This window comes from Mytilus edulis, chromosome 9 (assembly GCF_963676685.1).
Source record: "Mytilus edulis chromosome 9, xbMytEdul2.2, whole genome shotgun sequence".
Classification (NCBI taxonomy): Eukaryota; Metazoa; Mollusca; class Bivalvia; order Mytilida; family Mytilidae; genus Mytilus; species Mytilus edulis.
Window position 1 is genome coordinate 82,475,988 of NC_092352.1, and position 25,048 is coordinate 82,501,035.

At 32.2% G+C, this 25,048-nt stretch overlaps 1 protein-coding gene across 1 annotated transcript in view; it reads left to right on the plus strand.

The window, feature by feature from the left end:
- LOC139489185 (low-density lipoprotein receptor-related protein 2-like) overlaps positions 1-25,048 on the plus strand; it is a 44,945-nt gene that overhangs the window by 14,429 nt on the left and 5,468 nt on the right. The window contains exons 6-18 of the mRNA XM_071275368.1: positions 818-943; positions 2,147-2,272; positions 4,834-4,959; positions 5,810-5,935; positions 6,524-6,649; positions 9,200-9,331; positions 9,838-9,963; positions 12,084-12,209; positions 14,161-14,286; positions 16,282-16,407; positions 18,077-18,202; positions 23,277-23,417; positions 24,580-24,705. Of these exons, the coding sequence (XP_071131469.1) occupies positions 818-943; positions 2,147-2,272; positions 4,834-4,959; positions 5,810-5,935; positions 6,524-6,649; positions 9,200-9,331; positions 9,838-9,963; positions 12,084-12,209; positions 14,161-14,286; positions 16,282-16,407; positions 18,077-18,202; positions 23,277-23,417; positions 24,580-24,705 (1,659 nt within the window). The remainder of the gene's footprint in view (positions 1-817; positions 944-2,146; positions 2,273-4,833; positions 4,960-5,809; positions 5,936-6,523; positions 6,650-9,199; positions 9,332-9,837; positions 9,964-12,083; positions 12,210-14,160; positions 14,287-16,281; positions 16,408-18,076; positions 18,203-23,276; positions 23,418-24,579; positions 24,706-25,048) is intronic.

A 25,048-nucleotide genomic window follows, 5' to 3' on the forward strand; every position in this document is an offset into this window, starting at 1 on the left:
AGTACGTAGCTGATGCATCCAGAACCTTTCTTCCGTTTGTATAGAACGACCGGTGATTGTTAAGTCTGATGTTGAATGTAGTTTCTGTTTCACCAACATACTGCAGCTTGCAAGTTCCACAAGTAAGAATATAAATACTAACAATCACCGGTCGTTCTATACAAAAGGAAAAAACTGTCCAATTACGAGACACCTCTTAAGAACAGGACATACTTTTGATAATATCACCTTTCAAATAATTGAGGTAAATCAAAATTGGGACTCCGAAAGGAGAAAACAGAGAGAAAGGTTCTTGACGCATCAGCTACGTACTCTTGAACCTGATGGACTTAATGAGAGGGATGAAAAACAGGTCTACCCAAAACCAAAGGAATAAATTATGAATTTCATTCTATTTAACTAAAACAACTATTTGTTTAGATTTAAAAATTGTTATGTACAGTAAACGGCAAAAATATGTTGTATATACTCCATCAATCAATATATTAAACTTTTACACAAAAACGTCAAGCTACAAAGATATTTTTTGTCATGCATCCGATTTCACCTAGATAGATGCACACGCCCGATGAAGCTAATTTGTTTAGCGAAATATTGCGTGATTAATATATAAAATATAACAACTAATTTTATAACACTCATTAGTGTGTTAAAGTTACATGCTTAGACACTTATATAATTTAATTTAGTAACTGCATATATATTGATATATTTTAGTTGTTAACTGATATGTCATATAGTCTTTGGTTGATACTTGTCCTATCGATAATAAACCATATTTGCCTTTTTAAAAAACAAATCAAATGTGTTCCTTTAGATTTTCAGTGCCTACCAGATCATGTCAAATGTGCTGATGGTTTACAGTGTATTAGAACGAAGGACCTTTGTGATGGATATACGCAGTGTAATGATGGATCCGATGAAAGTAAAGATACGTGTGAAGGTCTGTATATTTCAATTTTGGTACTATTTATAGCGTTCTTTAACATTTAGGTTGTTCTGTGGATTTCATGGAATATTTGTCATACCTTTAATTTATTCTTTGATTCGTTTCATTTTTTTATTATTATTTATATCTACATTGTATGCATCTATCTTTCTGATATCGCCTCTTTAAAATGTTGGTGCTGTACACTTATTTGAAAGATATATATGTTAAATTTGGGTTCTGCTTCATGGATATCTGACACATTTGTGCATTATGACTTTTTATTTAACATGTTTAATATTAATCAGCAAGACCTTTCAACGTCAGTGCACTGTGTTCTGTCCCAAAATGGCTTCATTGACGGAATTCAGTTTTGCAAGGAGATATGTATTATTTGTTAAAAAAGAGAATACATAACTTACATTTAGTTTTGTTGACGATTTTTTTTTCACATTTGCTATTGAAAAAAAACAGTAATGTTACATTGTTCAGATATTTTAGATATGGTCAGTTTTATTATTTTATTATCTGTACGATACACGACGTGGTGGTATTTCGTTTATAGTAGTAAACCAAATTCAGCGTGGTTGATTTCAAACACAATAATAGACAATTACATCGTATCAAAATTTGAGTGGTATTAACATTTAACATGTTTAACACAAACGTGTATATCTAAGTCAGCCAGAGAGTCCTTTTATATTGGGATAAAACAAAACAATAATATGATAAACATTTGTTTTGTTTTTAGTTTCTTTAGGTTTTATACTAACTGTCAGTACCTCGCAGATGTGTACATAAAGACCGGCGAACGGTACGAAATAATCATTCAAACATTTTCTTGTAAAAATAAAAAAAAAATAAACTGACAACGCCATGGCTCAACAAGAAAAATAAACAGACAACAAGTATATACAACAAAAAAACAAAGCAAAAAAAAAATAAGCGTGTAATTCCGTGGCTGTTGTTTGTTTTTTTATATCATATTTTGTGTCGTTTGTTCATTGCTTTATTCGTAATTGTTGCAGTTTTTTTCTTGTCATATCGGAGGCATTTCTAGTCTAGTAGTTTGAATCTTATTAGTTGCGGAAGAGTTTGGTGACCTGTGATTGTTAAACAAATATGTCATTTGTCTTTTGTGATATTGTGTAATGTTGGCATTGCATAATGTTGTGTTGTCTTTTATCTTAATGATATAAATCAAATACTCGTTTACAGATTTTCAGTGCCCACAAGGTCATGTAAAATGTGCAGATGGTTTACAATGTATGAACACGTATAACCTCTGTGATGGATATATACAGTGTAATGATGATTCCGACGAAAGTAAAGAGACCTGTTCAGGTGTGTATATTTTTATTCGATAATCATTGTCAATAGGCTTTTATATTTTTTCGCATAATCTTTATTTTAGGTTATTTTGTGTATTTCAAGAGATAAATAGAGAATATCATATGGCTTTTCAATACCGCATCCGTATCAACCCGAGACACCAATATAATCCAAAGAGCTCTGCTCGAGGGATTATATTGGTTGAGTGTTGATACAGTGTGTGATATTGAAAAAGCCATATCATATAGACTTCATTATATACATTTACCTCAAGTAGATGTTTTTTATGTAACATGACGTCATACAGATTAGGGATTTAATAAAGCTTTGCAACAATGACTGCAATCGATGACGTGACGTATACAGATTACAGGTGTGATAAAGCTTTTGCAACCGTGCTGATATCGATATCATCACGGGTGGCTGATACAGCACGCTAGCCATTGATTGTATTACACATAAAATTTATCTGTATTTACTACTAAGTATATAATAAATATACTATCAATCTGCTTCTTGGATTTTTAAGCTTTGCTATCTTATTATCTTTGTCCCTATGTTTCTAGATAACGTCTTTATTATGCTTGTGTTGTAGGGAGTATGAGGTTAAATATTCTTCGCCCAGCCTTAATAACTCTGATTCGAATTGTAAATACACATTATAACAATTCATGAATGTCGATCAATCTAATCGAACAATATCATAACCGTAGCCTATCGATTTTAAGGTATTGCCAACAGTCAAGTTTGTACTTCATCATGTTCATGCATAAACAAACATGCAAATATATTGGGAAAAGTCTATTTTAAGATGTGCATACGAATATTAAAAAATGTTAGTCACTTGACAACATGAAAAACTCTTAAAATAGTATTTTGACTAGCAGCTTATATTTAAATTCCTTATACATGTATAATAAAATTATAATAAAACTTACCAATACGCTTCTAAAACTACAACGTTATTGTCGTCAAAATTATTGAGTGAGGGGAAAATAATAGTTCCATTACATTCAATGTGACTTTTCGAATAGGACTTTTAGCTGGGTTTGTTTATTTGAAAGAGCAGCTCGACCTATACCATATACGAAGCAGATTCTGCGTTCATGTCCGGAACAACTAAGATTATCTCCGGGTTTTGAGGTACGAATTGTACGTGTATGAAACGCACGTCTTGCGTATCAAATAATACACCTGATCCCTTTGGCAACACTATCTACATCACTGTGACGATCATATTGCTGTTGGACGTTTCGTCCTTTATGGTATCACTAGCCCAGAACTCAGGACATCGGTGTATGAATATAAATAAAATGGTCATTTTTTATAAATTTACTAGTTCTGAAAGGTAACATCACAAAAAAATACTGAACTCAGAGGACAATCAAATCGGAAAGTCCCTAATGACATGGCAAAATCAAATGAATAAACTCATCAACAACGAATGGACAACAACTGTCATATTCCTGACTTGGTACATGCATTTTCAAATGTAGGATTAAACCTGGTTTTATAGCGCTAAACCTCTCACTTTGTACAACAGTCTCATCAAATTCCGTTATATGTACAACGATGCTGACCTAAACAAGCAGAATTAATAAAATAATCAAAATATGGGTACCGCATTCATCATTGTGTTACAATTTAACAGAACACAAAGTCATCTATCAAAATCAAAACACATTCATTGCTTCGCGTGTCTGACGTCAGAAAATGTATACGTATTTTTGTCGCCTTAAGTTAATGCAAACAATTTTAAAATTTCACATTGGTAATGTTAGCATACAGGGATAAAACATCAAAAGTATGTAAGAATTAATTTCAGAAATAGACCTAGATTTAGAATTGTACAAAAATTCTATAGAATTTATAAGAATCCATTAATGGTTCATTCAACTACACGATTAAATAATTTTGAAGTTTAGGTTCACCGTATTTTCTAATTTATAAAAGAAATATAACATAATGACATATTATAAAAAAAATAACATACCGACAGGATCTTTTAAAGTACAGAGTAACGTTATAAGAACCAAAGAAATACAAAAAGTCGCATATACAAAGACACCAACAAGCTTGCTATCGTTTGATACCTTGTGTTAAGTCTGTTTGTCGTTTTTTTTTGTGTTTTTGTTTTGCCATTTCATTATAAACTTTTTTAATGTCGTATTTAGAATGTTCCGCCTCTCAATGTCGTTTATTCATATCATACATTGATGGAGATATTGTTTTCAGGTCTCAAGGTCGTCGTGCTTTCATTTGGTTTTATATAAGTAAGTGGTGTGCGCTTAGCACTTCTCGGTTGATAAACTGATACACAACATTCCTTCTGTTATATTATTGTATTTTGTAAACAGTCACTTATTCCTACTGAGTAACTTTGTAAAGCGTGTCATGCTAATCATGTTTATATGTTTAGATATGTGTTTAAATCACGGATACAACTTCGGAGTCTAAAAGCTAGTTATAATAATTATAGTTTCCCTCAGATCACAGTTAACAATTATTTTGTATTCATGTGATTATCAGTTGAGAAATATTGACATAGAACTAATTATTAGATTATTATTAAGATTTCGACTGTGGTGAACATAAGATCAAATGCCAGGATGGTATCCAGTGCATATATAAGAACGGTCTGTGTTCTGGTTGGACGGATTGTAAAGATAAATCTGATGAATCACCAGAAGTCTGTAATGGTAAGAATACAATAAATTTACGTTTCAAAATTTGAACTAAGCACCACACTAAGATACGCCCACTCGGCATATTATTCACTAAAATATAAGAGTATACAGTAATTTATTATGTTTATATAAGAAATCAAAACAAATAGATGCCCATTGTTCATTTCTGCTGTTAATTCGATTGACGCTAGGGGCCGCAGTGACCAAGTAGTTTTAGTAGTTACAACTGTAATTACTAGTCAGTCAACACTTAGGTTGTATTTCGAACACTACTCGTGTGGGTGCACTCGACTCCAATCTTAATTGACAAAGATTGTCAGTTTTCTTATCGAAGGTCGGTGGTTTTCTCCGGGCACCCTGGCCTCCTCCATCAATAAAAACTGACCGCCACGTAATAGTCTTAATGCGATGCTAAAAAGTTGGGTTAAAACACCAAAAATGTATAAAGATTTATCGATATAAAAAAACATTGTTAGGTCTAAAAAACTTGAATAAGGGGCTTTAAAGAAGCAAATGTAAGCCATATGCTATCGTACGCAATATTTCTTTGAGCATTCATCAGGAAACTTGTTGTAAAAACGAACTATCCCAATGTCAACTTATATAACAAATAGCATCACCCATGTTTTAGTATTCAGAACATTTTGAGTAAATTATATTAAAAATTCTAGTAACCAAGCAAACAATATGGTAGATCTTATATTACACATGTTATACTGGAAGACAAAACAATTTGTTATTTTTTTAATAAATACAAACCACGAGAAAATTTTTGTGTATAACAATAGTGTTGTGTCGAAACTTTTACTAGCAAATCATTATGTTGAAGAACTTATTTATGTTTAATCTCTTTGAATTATAGATTATAAGTGTCCAGAAAATAAGGTAAAATGTAAGGATAACATACAGTGTATATATAAATCAGCCCTGTGCGATCAATACCCTACATGCCGTGATAACTCTGACGAGGATGAAGATATGTGTAAAGGTATAAACTTGTACAAAAGTTCATGTAGATTAGATAAATTTGACAATATCTTAACAATAGAATTTCAAAAGATATTTGATTAAGATTATCTAAAGACGTCCATTCTTGCCGATTTCTTAAGTCAAGCTAAAACGATTTGACCTTTTACAAATGTATTAATGGCAATATACTCATCTGTAACAAAACAATCAACAAAAAGGCGTTGTGGTTTCTTTGTTTCACATCTTTTTTTCATCGATGAAGTTCATATGGTGAACTAAAGCTTTTGATATCTACATCATTTAATCTCTGGCGTGGATTGGTCTCATTAACAATTTTCTTATTGTTATCAAAACAGTGGTAAATATAAAATACAAACAGCCAACAAAGCAAAACTATTGTTTTGAAATACAAAGCAGGATTTTTCTATTATAGGCAAGAGAGTCCCTTTCTGAATTTGACTTCTTTTTTGGAACATAACATGTTAAAGTCAGGCTATGTAAAATCGACTTAGGTCTTAGCCTGATGTCAACATTACCTGCCAGAGTTGCGATAGCAGTTTGTTAATAATGAAATGGCCGCATATTTTTTCTATATTATTCTTTGCAGCTGTTCCTTGTGAAAACAACCAGGTCAAGTGTGCGAATGGTCTTCAATGTGTCTATAATTATTTTCTTTGCGATGGATTGACACACTGTTTTGACGGTTCTGATGAAGACGAAGGAATGTGCAACGGTAAATCCCACTACCTTTTTCATATACTAAAGTACCCATTATTAAATGTTTTGTTTGCGTGTAGAAAATGACTTGAACGTAGAGTGCGTTTGAGGTGTCAATGCAATCTAGGGAAAATGATAAGTGAAAAATATCATTCCTTTCTAAAACCGGAATCAACTTTATCGCATACTTCAAAGACGTGATTATCAATTTTTTTTCCTGCTAATTATGCCAAAATTTAAATAACAAACCATATATTTACCTTTGGGAGGAGTTTTGCATGTGTTGATTTTTACTTAAATTCTTAGATAAAACATATGAAAGTACACCATTAATGTAAGGCCCCATTTCTGTTCATGTTAAATTATTTTATTTCAAGAAGACACAGCTCTTTTGTTTAATGTTCAAACAGAATTACAACCATTGCATGTACAAAACAACACTTTATTGAGCATTGTTCTTACAAAACGCAACATATATTTTAATGGCGTATAAGAAAGTACTGGTAATCGGAACTTCGGATGTACCAAAACTGATACAGACAAACAGGCAGAATGTAACCTCTTTTCGAATTCAATGCAGAGTTTTTTCATTCAAAATTATAAGTCAAAAAAAGTTATTCAATATCACCAGTCATTCAGCTTTCATTTGTTATCAACAGCACCTAATTATTCTGCATATTATAAAAGCTACACTCATGCGAAGGAATTGGTTTGTGTTAGTTATGTGTTCAAATTCAAATAGTAGTGTAACAATCTTTTTAATTTTCTTACCCACAATCGATTAGTTTAGTTTAAACATATTTATTTATAGTGGATTGGGAAACAAGTTTTGCAACTTATATTAATCCCTTTCCACTTTGCGGGTGCGAGTGCTGCCTTGTAGCGGCATTAGCCTACTCTTTTTCGAACTCTACAAGGGTGTTTTTAACGTGCCAGAGATATGGCTCTCTCTTAATCATAATCGATTGCAAAATACAAACGCCAGCTTTACTGATGTGGTTATATAATTGTATAGGCATGAAATCCTTGTGCCTCTTATTATTCTAAGTACTGAACTGTCATTAAACTTTTCTTGTTTGGATATCTCATGACGGTCAGTATAATATTTTGTTTGCATCAACCAAAAAAATAACAATTTTTTTGTACTTTGTATTATATTTGATGAAACGGTATCATAAATCATTAAATGTGTTACGATAGTATGATATAAATGACAGCTACATGTATATTGGTATTCAATGACTTCAAACAATTCCCAAATCAAACGGCAAAATCAAAAGGCAAAGTACATCAAACGATTTGATAATAACTTTCGTATATCTTTACCCGTTATAGGCATTTTCATTTTTATGGAGGATAATAACTAGTTTTTTATATCTATCTAAACCTCTCACTTATATGACAATCACATGAAAATCCGTATTCATTTAAAATATCTTATCTATGATTATGATAAAAATATTAAAGTTGTATATATATGTCATTATGCAAAAGTTAACGGAATGATTATAAATGATTCAGAACATTATCAATTTTATGATGCAAAAGAAAAGATGAAGAAAAACCAAAATGTGTCATTGTGTATACAGAAGACACAATGTAAATAGATATGTTACGAAAATTCATACACTCAACGTTGAGGCTGATCAATTAGAATTTAAATGTTGGGACGGTGTAAAAACATTTATTATAAATTTAAGCACGTAAATCTAAATCCTGTGCGTCTTGGATCATTTACATTTGATTAATCTAGAACATCAGATAATAACATCGTATATGACATAGTAGGTGGGCTAGAAAATAAGAGAGGACGGCTGAGAGTTATCTAAATGCATGCGATTCTGCATTAATTTTACAAAGTATGCCAGCGTGTTATTTGTTTTATTTTTTTATCAAAGTTCCTAAAAAAATAACTTTTCCTTCCACTAGTCCAGCACAAATCTCTACAGTCCGGTTGACTTATCTCTCTGGTGTATCCATAAGTTTCCAGCACAAAGTTTTACAGTCCATAAGCTTCTCATGACTCTGAAAATTTTGAAATACCTGATAGCTTGTTCGGCATAATTATTTATTCAAAGTTTCATATGACATTAAAATTATTTGCAAGGTATTTTAAGGGCTCGCATGCCCCTAGAGGTGAAAAATTTGTCATCTATACAATTTTGCAGAAGAATGATCTCAGGTATGAACTCCATATTTCCATTGCCCGGAACCTGTATCACTTTGCAGCTAAACCCTTTCCTAAAAAATATCGAATTAAAGTTTTTGTAGGAATATAATAAAATATATGTATATTTATTTTCTATATATCATATGATAAAATGTTATTGAATACTGTTCCATGCTGAATATTTTTAATAAACCTGTCTCCAAAATATCAATGTAGTCTAAAACTTATATTCAATGTATACACACATGTAATCTATTTTGTGTTTTGTATTTGTGTAACATGTCTAATAGAATAGTACTTTGAAGTACTGTACAATTGAAGAATATGATTACTGTTTATGTAATGAAAGGTCATGTCTGATATGAACAATTCAGGATTTTAATTTTGTGTGTCTAGCATATGTTTGCCCAGAAGGGAAAAAGAAATGTGCTGATGGCCTACAATGTGTCGAAGAAGAACAAACTAGTTTTTGTAATGGACATGCAGATTGTAACGATAGGTCAGACGAAGATCCAGGATTTTGTCGAGGTATTCAAATACTGAACTGCTGAACCTTTTGTTTCGAAAAAGTACACTGTACTAGTTTCTTTTGTCGACAATGAGATATGTTGCTAATTTTATATACTCAGAATATCGATCAAATGAATTAAAGTATTATATTTCATATACAATAGTTCTTTCAAATTGTTATAAATCAAAATAACAAAAGTGTTACCAAAAACCCGGTAACTTGAAAAAAAACACATTTGACTTGGTTATATATTCACTATGATATTGTGATATATCCACGTTTTTATATTTAGTAATGTCCATTGATATTGATACTGAATACAATATTGTGTCCGATGTGGGAACTATTTCTATTTAACAATTCATGTACTAAGAAAATGTATTGATGAATAAATCCCATTAAAATAACAACTGTTTAGTGTCGCAAAATAGAAACTTATATGGTTGAAGTAACACATTGTTATCGCGCCTGTGGTTATCATCTGATAGTATTTCACATTTCACACATGTTTATACATATCTAGATTATAACTGCAGTGAATACCGCCAAAAATGTGCTGACGGATTACAATGTATCGGTAAATACAGAGTATGTGATGGACGTGAAGATTGTACAGATGGATCAGATGAAGACCCAGACTTTTGTAAAGGTATGTCCTGAAGCAATTGACTTTTGTTTTCTCAACATTCTTATTGTTTTGCCTAAAGAAAAGTGATGTTTAACACATGAAACGTTGATACAGCATTTGTATATCATGTATATGTAGAATGGCGCACACTTCGCAAGAACAATTTTAATTTTTTAATACTAAATATTATAACCGTAATAACGTATAACGTCAACATTGATTTTGTACAGATTGATACTAGTTGTTTAGAGGCCAGTTGGAGTACTCCACCGGGTGTGGGAGTTCTTGCTGCATTGACAACTTATTGGTGGCTTTCGGCTCTTGTCTGCTCTAAGTCGGATTGTTGTTTCTTTGACATATTCCCAATTTCTAATCTCAATTTTGTTTGTCGTGTTTTCATCTTTGACAATAACATTGTTTGGCCTCTCTTGCCAGTCTTTTGTCTGTTCTTAAGGATATACTTAGGTGAGGTTTTGCAATAAGTGCCAATGTTCAGACTCCTTCGTGTTTTACAATACGATACAAGGTAAAATATTTTGCCCCATAACACCTATTTATCTTTTAACATAAGACTTTATAGCTCAGAAAATGTCACCTGACAAATTTAAGCAGATTCTTGATTTTCTTTCTTTTGATGTGAGACCCAAATAATAACAATGCAAATAATGGATAAAAGTCCGAGTCGGCCTTTTTCCGCCATATTTTATAGATCAAATGTCTCGAAAAGGAGCTCCATGACCTATCAATATTTTTAGCTTATTTTGATCCTTATCTAATACTCTTCCAGCTTAAAGTATTAATTTTGATTTCTTGATTAATTCAATTAAACCTTAGATCACCTAAGTACATTCTTCAATGGTGTTAATATTGAGTCACTGATAAGGTCTTTGCATCGGAACTAAACACATTTATTCTAAAAACAGTTGTTGGCATGACACGGGTTATGTTCTTCTCATATATGTTATGATGGTATGATACTAAACCCCTAACCGGAAGGATTGTGCCTGATGTTCATATGATGAAATCATAATCTTTCAGTCAGTTTAGTTGAAGTCTGGAGCTGGCATGTCAGTTAACTGCTAGTAGTCTGTTGTTATTTATGTATTATTGTCATTTTGTTTATTTTCTTTGGTTACATCTTCTGACATCAGACTCGGATTTCTCTTGAACTGAATTTTAATGTGCGTATTGTTATGCGTTTACTTTACTACATTGGTTAGAGGTATAGGGGAGGGTTGAGATCTCACAAACATGTTTAACCCCGCCGCATTTTTGCGCCTGTCCCAAGTCAGGAGCCTCTGGCCTTTGTTAGTCTTGTATTATTTTAATTTTAGTTTCTTGTGTACAATTTGGAAATTAGTATGGCGTTCATTATCACTGGACTAGTATATATTTGTTTAGGGGCCAGCTGAAGGACGCCTCCGGGTGCGGGAATTTCTCGCTACATTGAAGACCTGTTGGTGACCCTCTGCTGTTGTTTTTTATTTGGGCGGGTTGTTGTCTCTTTGACACGTTCCCCATTTTCATTCTCAATTTTATTCATTGATAAAAAAATACTCTAAATACCATTACACAATACTGTGTTCTTATAAAAGAAGATAAACGTAACATATACAGTTATAGAAGGTAAATATACATCATTTAAATTGCAATCAAAGTAAGTGAGGCAAATGCACCCTTAAAAAACAATGCCATAATCAGCACAAATTTTCTGCAAAATGTTTCTTTACTTTGTTTGATTTAGTTCATCTTCATATTTTTCAAAATATCATAGATATAGGAAGATGTGGTGTGAGTGCCGTTGAGACAACTCTCCATCCACATTTTTTTTGGATAAAAGTAAACCATTATAGATCAATGTAAGGCCTTCAACACGGACATTCACATTTAATATATAAAAGTAAGAAATACAAAAAAATTGCTTATAACACTTTCAAAATCATAATGATGATCAAGGGGATTCAAATATGTCAATAGATAATTTGTCAGTTTTTTAAAACTAATTAAAACGACATATGTAATTAATTTAAGCTTGTTCAAACTAGATAGTTCATGTAATAAATTTGATTAGTTTGTTAACATTCGTACAGAGAAAAAAAACTATCCCGTATGCTTTAATATGAACACAATATCTTTTTCAGCAATGGAATGTGACAACGACAAAGTGAAATGTGAGGATGGCATACAATGTATTTATAAATCAGAACTATGTGACATATACACACATTGTAATGACGAGTCTGATGAGGATAAGCATATGTGTAAAGGTGAGACATTATGCGTCAGGTTTTACTTTCATTTGTCAAAATTTAGAAGTTGAAAGTATATAAGTATGGTGACTTGTTATAAAAGGTTCCTTCCCTTTTAGCATGTTCATATTTCATTTCAATCTTTTCGTTATCATACAGTATGGTGATGGTCATTACTTCGGCCATGTAATGACAAGTGACTGTTGTTATAAATTTGCCAGAAAACAACTCAATATAAAAAAAATTTGCCTTATGAAGAATTTATTTTATTGTAATCTGACATAGTGTAACAGAAATATGTAATTGTAAATAAACTCACCATAGATAACAGGATTGCAATTGTATAATTGAACGTAATTAATTACAATTCCTCAAGCGATTGAATAGTCTAATTCGGTAGGTCATATTTATGAAAGGGAATGGGATAATAGTTACGACGTACGGAACATATCTTATATTATTTGTGAAACGGTTATTCCATAACGGTCAACTAACCCATGATGGCGTCTGTAAAATTTACGAAGGGATGATTTCAACTTCATCATTTGAAACTCTTGGTTTAACAGCTTCCTTGTGAGCAGCAGCCCTCTATCAAGAAAATCATGATAGGAAATGCAAGTACGGGAATATTGTATCAATTGGGAGATATATACCCCGTATGCAGGTGCTGCTGGAATGTCGCTACTAAGAAATGGAAAGTTCACAATGGGAAAGCTGAAATCATCTCTTTTGTCGTCAAGTTTTGTTTCCGACCAGCCCTCATTGTCAATGTCTAGATGTAAGTCAAGATATGAGGCCGACTTAAATGTATCTTTTGTATCCTTTATCGCTAGTTCGCAGGGGTAGATGCGTTCAACATTGTCCCCCAATTGTGAATAATTTATTGAGAGAACATCATCTATATAGCGGAAAGTGGAGTTAAAAGATATTGCTACTTCTTATCTTTCTTCCTAATAAGTTTCTGTATGAAGTCAGTCCTATGATAATAAAGAAAGATGTCGTCAAGAAGAGTGGCACAATTGGTTCCCATTGGAATGCCGACAGTCTGTTGAAAAAACACGTCTTTCGAATGTAACAAATATGTTGTCAATCAATAAATCAAGCATCTTGATAATGTCAGTTTCAGATATTTTTTTAAGATACTTGCATTTACGTCGGGAAACAAAGCAATACCAACTCTTTTAATTTGTCTTTTAGTTTGGAATGTTGAATACTTGTGTAAAGTGTTGTAAGGTCAAATATTATTATACTATTACAATTTAAAAGATAGTTAGATTGCATGTATTCTAAAAGATCATTGGAATTTTTAAGTATCCATATCTGATTCACGCAACCTCTAGAATAGGCAGTTTCACAATAACTTTGAACCCCGTTTTTTATTGCTGATAAAATAGATATAAATAATTTAGAAAGAGATTTCGTGGAGCACTTGAAAGACCCAGCAATATACCGTTGTTTGTAAGGACACTTATGTAGTTTACGAATCTAATACAGTGATGGAAGATTCAGTTCTTCCTCTTTGGTTATAAGTCTAAAGGAATACAGAACAGACCTATTATTATCCAGCATTTCCTCCTTGGTAAGTGTCGTGAGGATATATGTAGAGTTTCCATGTGAATGGCCAATACATAATTCGTTGATCAGGCAGTTAATTTAATGAGTTTCACACACAAAAACAATGTTGTTAGGGGCTTTATCTGCGGGTACAACAACATATGTTTTATTGAGGTAGGATAGGTTTTTTGCCACATTAGGTTCTTAAGATTGATGAAGCATGGGCATTGATAGACTTATTTAGTTTTTTAATTCTAATTTGCATCAACGACCTAACCACCTTGATCCATTGTTGTCTACGTCTTCCTTCTCGCCTTTAGCCCATTGCCTGGCATAATCCTCGACTGAAGCTTTGTTGAATAACATGCTATTTTGAAAAGTCGTTCTTTATGATAAATGTATTCACCAATTACAGCTAGAGAGTGTGAATTTGGCGAGACAAAGTGTGCAGACAATTATCAGTGTATAAACAAAGACAGAGTCTGCGATGGATTTACAAACTGCAATGATGAGTCTGATGAAGAAACAAGAGCATGCAAAGGTACTGCTGATATTTTTTTACAACTTATGTACAACTATACTTGTTCTTTTTTAAAATGTAAATCATTGTGTTTATCTATATACACTTGACCATGTGGTTAATTTTTTTAAGCCAATACATTTATTGTTTAGCCTTCTTGATTTCTGAGTAACAAATAGAATATGTTTTTCACATAGATAGAATCATATTCAAAACAGTGTAGCTGTGGCCATTGATTGACGACCTTAAATTATCCCATTGACTGGGGCAGATTATGTGAACGTTTGTCTGTAACGACCGCTGCTCACTATGTATTTGTTAAAGACACTTAAACTGTGCGGTCACAAAAGGTTCACAACACCTAAATAAAGAAATTACAAAAAACTAATCGGGAATAACACGTGTTTGATTTATATCAATAATATAAATTAAAACATAAAGTTATTCCTGATTAATTTTTTAAATTATTTTAATATTAAATGCGTTAAGAACCTTTGGTAAACCTACAGTTTAAATTCTATAATAAATAAGTAGTGATCAGTTGTTGTTACAGACACACGTTCACCTAATCTGTCCCAGTCAAGGGGATAATTTAAGGTCGTCAATCAATGGCCACAGCTACACTGTTTTGAATATGATTCTATATCAAATTGATGTATTTTATACAACTTCCCTCCTGGCATGTTTATATTTATGTATAATCAATGATTTAAAACCAAACGAGTTGCAGAGGGAAATTGCTACGCACTTCTCTTAAAATGCTAAACATATGAAACTAAATATAGTGACGTTCCCTTGTCACCATCTTACGGTGTTTATATATCTCAACTTGTACGATTTGCTCGTGTATGTAACATTTTTTTAGATTTTAACGAAAGAAATATATGTATTACTGAAAATTTATTACACCAGGGTTTTCGATATCACAAACTAGTAAACACATTTACTACTAAATTTAAACTGTGCACCACTTATTGCAAACCTGTTTTTGTATTGTTATGAGTAGCACTTTATGACTTAAATTAGGTAAGACCCATCGAAACAAAAGGTGAGACAAATGTAATGTTGTCAGGTCATTAAAGATTTATATTTTGGCTTTGATATTGATTCATTTATAGGGTCTTTGTATCGGAACTAAACACAATTACTTAAAAACCAGTTGTTGGCATGACACGGGTTATGTTCTTCTCATATATGTTATGAAGGGATGATACTAAACCCCTAACGGGACGGATTGTGCCTGATATTCATATTATGAAGACATAATCTTTCAATCAGTTAAATCAAAGTCTGGAGCTAGCATGTCAGTTAACTGCTAGTAGTCTGTTGCTATTTATGTTTTATTGTCATTTTGTTTATTTTCTTTTGTTACATCTTCTGACATCGGACTCGGACTTCACTTGAACTGAATTCTAATGTGCTCATTATTATGCGTTTACTTTTCTACATTGGCTAGAGGTATAGGGGGAGGGTTGAGATCTCATAAACATATTTAACTCCGCAGTTTTCTTTTGCGCCTGTTCGAAGTCAGGATCCTCTGGCTTTTGTTAGTCTTGTATTATTTTTAATTTTAGTTTCTTGTGTATAATTTTGAGTTAAGTATAGCGTTCATTATCACTGAACTAAGACATATATTTGCTTACGGGCCAACTGAAGGACGCTCTCGGGTGCGAGAATTTCTCGCAGACCTATTGGTGACCTTTTGCTATTGTCTGTTTTATGGTCGGATTGTTCTCCATTTCCGTTCTCAATTTTATATTACAATAGAGAACTTATTTAGTGACTTTATAACTGAATCGTTATTGACGTCAAATCTTATGATTTGATAAAAGCTATTTTCAAAAGTAAAACTCATAAATGGCAAAATGTAACACTCAAACACATCAAACGATTATAACATTCAAGTTATCAGTGTTGTAATAAAAGTTTAGTATGTTAAAATATATAAATCTAAACATTCGAAAACATATACCGATTATCAGTATAATGGATAGTTCTGTTTCTTGTCTTTTCAAGAATACAATTGTTCGGATGGTAGAACTAAATGTGTGGATGGACTACAATGTGTTCGTCAAGATGGTATCTGTGATGGTTATGAAGATTGCCGTGATGGTAGTGATGAAGATAGACAAACATGCAAAGGTATAATACACCCATCATCATAAAGGAGGAAATATTCAAAAGTATTTTGAACGATAGTTTTATTTCTCAACATCCCTATTCATGAATGTGTGTCGTTTTTTTCCAAATTTTGTGACCTGCTTGTTTTTGTCTTTTTTATCTTTATTCATGCTTGTTTTTATGTGTAAAAATGACAACCCCACTACTAACAGTGTTATATATGTTGCGATAAAATGTAAATGTCAAAGTATCATTGATTTAAGGAGGCTTGAGGGTATAAAAGTTCAGAAAAAAATAAAGATTTCGTTTTTTCATTACATTTTATTTATTACTTTTTATTAGTTGATACTTTATCATATGGTACAAAAATCATTCCGTTTTGGTCCCAGATGACTTTTATATTGTAAATATCATTGAAAAAGCTTAAAATTATCCCCCTTTGGTGCAAAAATGCTATATTTTGGCATTAACATACAAATATCTTTTTGTGACTCATCGGTGACCTATATTTGTTATTATTATTTTCAAATAACCTGTATTTAAACTAAACTATTGCATAACTTGATTGATTTCTATCATTAAGTTCTTTTTTTATTTCGATATTACCTCTATGTCTCAACATAACATACAAGTGCCTTTACGAAACTGTATGCTTCTTTCGGAGGCAGATTTTTGGCGTAAATTAACGGTGACCCTATTTCTTAATGTTATTTTTCTATTTAGTATAAGATAAAGTTTATTTATAGAAAAATATAGCGATATCCTTTATTAAGAAAACAACATGATTTAGACTCGCAAACCCCTTAACAAATAATACTGTACCTAGAAATATGCAGTTTTCCTGTCATTGTATCTCGGTATCAGACTTATTCCTACTAGCATGATATTTTCACATCATTGTTGATAAAGGTCGAGTGTTTAAGGCTCAGAAATACAAATAGTGTTCGTTATATAAGAATACAAAGGTTGAATTTTCTGAGAGTTTTAAATTATCCGAATTATATCTAAGAACCATTACAAAACAAGAATATTTCATCTTTTTTTTTTATAGAAACACTGAATGCCAAAAGCGTATCTTGTTTATAATAGTTATATTACACATTGGTTTACGTGCTTAATGATTATTCTAGTCAAAATACGTCAAAGTGTCATATATTTGTCCTCCTCCTTAACATAATTGTAATTTGTATCTGTAAGCATGAATAAATTTACGACCTTTAAATGCAAGAGGAAATCAACTAAAGTTAGTCTTATATGCATGATTTATTAGTTGTTAGAGGTTTTGGACTAGCTGTCGGTTAACTGCGAGCATTCTCAGATCTGTTCCCAGTGTCGTTTTGTTGTTATGATGTACAAGTACACATCCACGTCCACTTGTTTTTTATCCATCTGATGAGTTAAGTTTTGCCAACTGATTTTTATAGTCCGTTCTTATCTTGTACTGTCATACCATTTTCCCCGGTTGGGAAGGGTTGGGATCCCGCTAACATGTTTAACCCCGCCACATTATGTATGTGCCTGTCCCAAGTCAGGAGCCTCCCAATTCAGTGGTTGTTGTTGGTTTCTGTTTTACATATTTGTTTGTTTTGTTCAATTTTAACTAAAATTAAATAAAGCCGTTAGTTTTCTTGTTTAAATTGTTTTATATTGTCATTTCGGGTATTTTTTCTCATTTAATTATTTCTTTCAGCAAGGGAATGTGCTTATGGTTTTCGAAAGTGTAATGATGATTATCGGTGTATTAATGAAGAACAGTGGTGTGATGGACGCGATGAGTGTTCATCGGGTGAAGACGAAGATCCCAATATGTGCTTACGTAAATATGTATCTTAGTTATACTGATGGTTATATTAGGTACTGTGCTACTAAAACTTGATAACTGAACATCAACTCATTAGGGGGAAACACATTAGAAAATATAAACATTATGAAACAGTAAAAAAAACATATTGAACTCCAAGGAAAATTTGAAGCGGCAAAACGAAAAGCTTAAACACTTCAAACGAATCAAAAACAACTGTCATATTCCTTATGTAGAAAACTGTGAACAAACAACAGTCAACATTGTAATATAACAATTAAATTTATAAAGTATCTAGATAGACATTTCCTTAAGATTGTTTGTCATACATATTTACAGCGTCGCACTTTTATATTTAGAAAATTGTGAATAGTGTCGCTTCTTGTGAACCTCTGATACCACTGAAAAGCAAACTAATAGCTTTTAATTATACTATAATGGGTATTTAGATAACAATATAACATTATACATTTAACTCGCTCTCGATCTAACAATACACACACAAACAAACACACTCATACATACACACACACAGATACACACACACACACACACACACACACACACACACACACACACACACACACACACACACACACACACACACATACCCACTCACTCAAACACTTCATTTGATATCTGATTCTAGAAATTGCACTTATTACAAAATGTTCAGCTTCACCTATATAAATCTTAAATATCAGACGTATGCTTTGGTAGTGATTGATGAAATGTTAAAAATTCCATATGTTCTATTTTTCAAACCCAAGTTAGAATACTACCACGCTTCTGTAATTGGATGTCTTATTTATCCGATACTTAGGTATATCAATTTTCTATCCGTCTCTAACAAATGTATGGAGAACACAACACATCGCAAGTATCTTCGGACCGACATTAAAATAAGCTTCGTTGTCTTATTCATATTATTTGAATAAAAGCAGAAAAATGCATTCAAATAAGATCATTTTATATCTTTCAATCTAGTCTATAGCCAGACACCCTATTGACCGTTTCTCTTTTTATTAAATTCATTTCATTCCCTAAGGTGCTCTTTTTACCTTGAATTTTAATCTGCTAAATGAAACAATACGTTGCACAGCAAACTACAGTTGCCTGTCACTGCTGCTAGGTTTTTTATCAGGGGTCTGTTGTTCAACTTGTCGTTCAACTAGTCATGTGATTAATTTTAACAAGTCGTTAAAAGGTAATAGCATGATAGAAAATGCAATGATTAAGTTATGTTTTTGACCAATTCTTTATTATTTTATAAGTTAAGCACTGTGATAATTTTTATTCATATGATTAATATAGGGTAATAAGCAAGTGTTCCCCACAACATACACAATGCATTGTAAATCAGGGCGTATAACTTCCTTTTTTGCATTCTCTCCTCCTTTTTACTTGGGAACCAATTATGCTTCTCGCTTTGCTGACTTGTTTCTTTATATATATGAGGCTGACTTCATACAGGAACTTTTTAGGAAGAAAGACAAGAAATTAACAGTAATGTTTAACTTTGATGATGTTATGTTTTCTGACTATATAATTTAAAATTCGCTGACTATGTTGAACGCATGTTTTCCTTCGAACTTGAAACAAAGGATACAACAGATAAATTTAAGTCTGCAACACATCTTCACTTACATCTAGAAATTGACAATGAGGGTCGGTTAAAAAGCAAATATTACAACAAAAGAGATGAGTTCAGCTTCCTAATTGTGAAATTTCCATTTCTTTGAAGCAACATTCCAGCAGCGCCTGCGTAAGGACTATACATCACCCAGTTAAGACGATATTATAAGGCTTGTATTTTCTATGTGTTGCTGCTCACAAGGATGAAATTAAACCAAGATTTCCAAGTGGTGATGTTGAAATCGTCCCTTCGTAAATTTTCGGACGTCATAATGAGTTAGTTGACCGTTATTTGTACTAACATGCGCAACAAAACGGGTGCCAATTTGAAGCAGCATCTACTTACCCTTCTGGAATACCTAAGATCATCCTAGTGTGTGGTAGGGGTTTTGTAGCCCAATCTTTAGTTTTCTATGTTTGGTTTTTTGTACTACTGTTTGTATTTTCATTTTAAGCAATGGCATAGTCCGTTAATTTTCGACTGTCCCTTTGGTATCCTTCGCCTCTGCTTGCATAAATCTTATCTTTCATGGAATTTGAGTGTTTTGAATTTGACAGCAGACAATTAAAAGTCTTTGTTTAATATATATATATATATATATATCAACATTATAATGGGTCCTTCAAAAACTTGTATTTTCTGTTGTTAAGTTTGTACAACTCGATACAGATTCCACGTATTCTGTTTTTGATAATTGATGAAATTGTTGTATTGTAACATTCGTGAAATATACGAACTGTTGATGCTTTTCTGAGGGATGCTGTCTTTCACGTCTGCATTTCTTTCAAATATGGCATGCCAAGTTTTAGATAATTATTACGATTGATATAAGTAAGGAACTGTATCAATAACATACATTGGTGACTACTAAAACTTGAAAATTGAACTTTGACGACTTAAAGATGCATACCCTGTTTTCAGCTTTAAAACAAACAATAAAATATAGCAAGGGAATACATCGTGTATTGTCTAATGATGATGATGATGGATGAATTATTAATGTTCAACGCAGAAAATGAGATACTTTTTAAGACTAGAACATGTTAATGCAATATGCACCAGCCTGGTAGCCTTAGCCTGATTTTTGACGTGTTTGTACACAAGTAACAGTACTAAAAAAGACATATCATACCTCCTCAGACCCGTTATTATGACCATGAGTCGACCAGCCTATCATCTTATCCATTGACGTCGCTTGATTAGCGGAATCGCACCAAATACCAATTTAAAAGTCTTTGGTTTGAACCCACCTCCTACCGCTCGTTAGACGAACCGAGGCGGTGTTTGTTAGTCTCATGTAATAGTTTGTGGTGAAGAAAGTTACATAAGTATGCAGAAGTGGATGAATATTTCTCTTTTTTCAAGTCACGAGAACATGAAGAAACATGTATGTTTATATGAATTAATAAAGTTTTAAATAGTCAAACTAAAACAAAAAAAAAAACACGATGATGTCTCCGTGTAGTTTATGTTTTTTTTACTGTAAGTCACGCTATCAAATAACGATGTCAAAGGAAATAAAAATGATGGTTGTTTTTTAGTGTCTTTTCAGTTTTATCTCAACTGTAACGATCATTACTTGCATAACGTTAGAACATTACATGGTGAAATGTATATGTAGATAACTACATGTAAATACTATAGGGATGCTGCATGCTCTTGGTGCATTTTATATATATCATGTCTTAATAGATCTTGTGGAGCTTTACCGGAGACATGGGAGAAGCAGTGTTCATTGTTAAAAAATCATAGATATACTGATGATATGAATAATTGGAAAGTGTTGTGCTTCCTAGAGATACTAGTTAAAGTCCCCTACCGCAACCACACGGGGGTATACCACTTTTGTTGAAAAAATCCCTGTCTATCTGACTTAGGTTTCTGAAATTCTGAGTACCAGGTGCTTGTCTTTGTATATCGTGTCAGCTGAGAAATATGAGACGTTTTATTCACTATATAGTATACTTAATCACTGACAGAAAACACTTACAAAAGTAAATTTTCATTATAAAATATGTGTAGCCTGCTGGTATAGACATGATAGAGTTGTCTCACTGTATCCTTCTTTGACACACAGTTTTACTAAAGAAAATAAATATATAATAGAATAAAAGTTAGCAAAACTATTATTGTCGTACTTTGCGAAGTATCTGTGGGCAGAACTATCTCATTAAAATGTACCTGTGTAAGCAGTTAGGTAAAGAGCATTATAAAATTTGATAATATTTGAACTTCGAAAAACGGGAAAATTATTAAAGACTTGCTTTGGAAATAACTTATGGCCTGTAAATTTATGCTGTGGTAAGATTTCTGGTTTTTTATAATTTGTTGAAGGATATCGCACAATAACGAGTCCGTGTTTACAATCGGAACTGCTCAGAAAGTGATAACATACAACCTGCCAAATTGTGCAATTTCTATTATTTATTATATTACCATTAAATGTATCCCTCCGATTCTTCGCCTTGTCTCGAGCTCGTCTATTCCCTTTTCAAATGTTGTTTCAACTTAAATCCTAAAACTTTTTTGTCTTTCTTTTAAATCTAAGACGCTTTCAGAGCTGATCTTTGTTAAAATCCCATAGGTGATAAATACCTCTAAAACGTCGCATTTTTCGAGCTTAAACAATTTTGTTAATTACTAAAGCAGCCATATTGGATGTTTTACTCATATAATTAAAAAATAATACACCCTCATGGACTAAATCTAACGATAGGTTTAGCATTTTAAAAATCTCATTTAATTTAATGACAGGTTGAACAACACTCTAAGCATATTTAATCGAATGTTTAGGAAATATTTATGATTCGTTCGTACTAACAGCAAGTTGAACAACAGATTCCTGATCAGAAGTCAAATGTTTCGCTATCGAAATGAGTATGATACATTTTCCTACCAATTCCTGATGATAAATAAAGAAACTACCTAGAAACTAAAGGTCTTACTACCTTAGATAAATATGACTTTACATGAACAGGTTTTTACTTTAGGTCTCCATTAGTCATATAGTTCTCATGTTTTTGAATTGATACATCCTGGTTTCTATTAACCATTCCTGCTGTAGGGAAATAGCTCAGAACGCAATATATATTTGTGCTCATTCAATTTGTTTCTTATTTGAAAGTTTTGTATATAAACCCAGAGGCTTATTTTTAAATGCACGAAACGGTATAAATGTGTGGCTTAATTTTGACTCCACATTCAATGTTCTCTGTGCTTATGGCGTACGACCTACCACCGATCAAAACAAACAAAAGATATACGGTTAACGATAATTTATTATTGAGATGACAACAGGCTTCCAAATCCTTACCCTTGATTTTACGTTACTGACCATTACTTGACAAAAATTGATCAAAACAGATCAATAAGGGTCACTAGCAAACCATATAACTTATAGTATTGCCATAATCTGTGATATATTTGTTACATTAAATCTGCATTTCTTTCTAGATTATAAGTGTCCTGTCGGATTTGTAAAATGCAAAGACGGACTGCAGTGTATTCGTGCTTATTCCATGTGTACTGGAAATATTTTTGATTTGGGTTCAGAGTGTAAAGATGGTTCCGATAATGATACAGATCATTGTTCAGGTATAAATTTGGGAATTACTTAAAATGGTTCAACTTAGAAATCAAACGTTATATGGTATAAAACGTTTCAGACTGGCTCTTACTGAAAAAAGATGAAATGGAGAAAATATTCTTTCGAGAACGTATCCTTTGCCAACAAAAGTCTCGATAAAATAAAATTGGGACAATTTGCATCTTTAAAATTCCAAAAAAAAAAAAAAAAAAGGAAACGCAATGTTAATTGATTATGATGTGAAAGTGTTCATTTTAATATTTCACGGAAAGAAAGGAAAAATGAATATTGTCGCTGAAGTCAAGCTTTTAGAATATATCCTTTCTATTGATTATTTTATCTTATTCCTTTTTTTCTAATTTGGAGAAAAACAAATTATAAGCAGTTTAAGGTATAATAACATTTAACTATAGTGTGTCTAGTTTGTTGTGCTGAACCTTTGGCATATACACATGAGAAACCATATCAGTCATGAAGATGTGTGAACAACATTGCGATCAAGTTTGGTAAATAGGACATAATACAAAACGAAAAAAAAAAGAGAGAACATATTTCTTTAAACAAATTAACGTAAATGAGCTGTAACCCCTAGCAGGTGATTGAGCAACTTATATTATTACTACGTGTTTAACCGCTACAAACTAATGTTTGAAAATCTTCAAATATTAAACGACTCATTTGAATGCACAGTTAACACATTTAATTTACATTTTGGTCCTCAGGACTCCTGGATTTTTAAATCCGGAATAAAAGAATATCAGCAACTATTTTTCAAATGAGTGATATACAACGCTTTGTTTACTGTGCATTCTGGTGAGTCGTTTACTATTTGAAGATTCTCAAACATTAGTTTGTAGCGGTTATACACGTAGTAAAAATTGTTTAATTAAATCATACAATGGATGAAATTCGGTGTTGCATCGACAGGCCCTCATTTTATATAAATACATTCGCTAGACATATTCAAAGGTAGTATACACATAATTGATATAATGAATCGAATTTCATTAATTGAATATATTTAATATTATTCACACTTAAGTGTGTAAAATTACTATGTAACCTGTCACTTAATGTGAATCTGAAATGCATGACTCTTCTAAACCTGTTTTTATGTCCCAAATTAGTAATTTGCAAAACAGGTATTTATTTCTTGGTTTGATATTGTAGCTTACGAATGTCCCGTGTATTTTGCAAAGTGTCCTAATGGTCATCAGTGTGTACACCAGTCAATGATTTGTTCAGGGGAACAGATGTGCGATGGCGAATCAGAAGATGAAGAACAGTTTTGTAAAAGTAATTCATTAATTAACTTTTTTTTTATTAAGATGAGTATTTTCTATGGTTACAAGTAGCAGGGTAAAATGAAGAGACTTCGTCACATTTCACGTTTAGCAGAAAAGAGCTATTCCAATTACCACACATTCACGTATATTTCAATTCTTACTATAGATAATGAAATGTTTAAATAAGTAGCCAATATGAAGTGAGTACGAATGTATGTATTTCCTGTCTGGAATAAAATAACTAATTCATAGTCCAATTGCTATGGTGTCTGCTGTTCAAATAAAGTGGCAGTCATTTCATAGTAAAACGAAATTCATTGTATCATATATTTGTAACAACTATTTAATTTCTC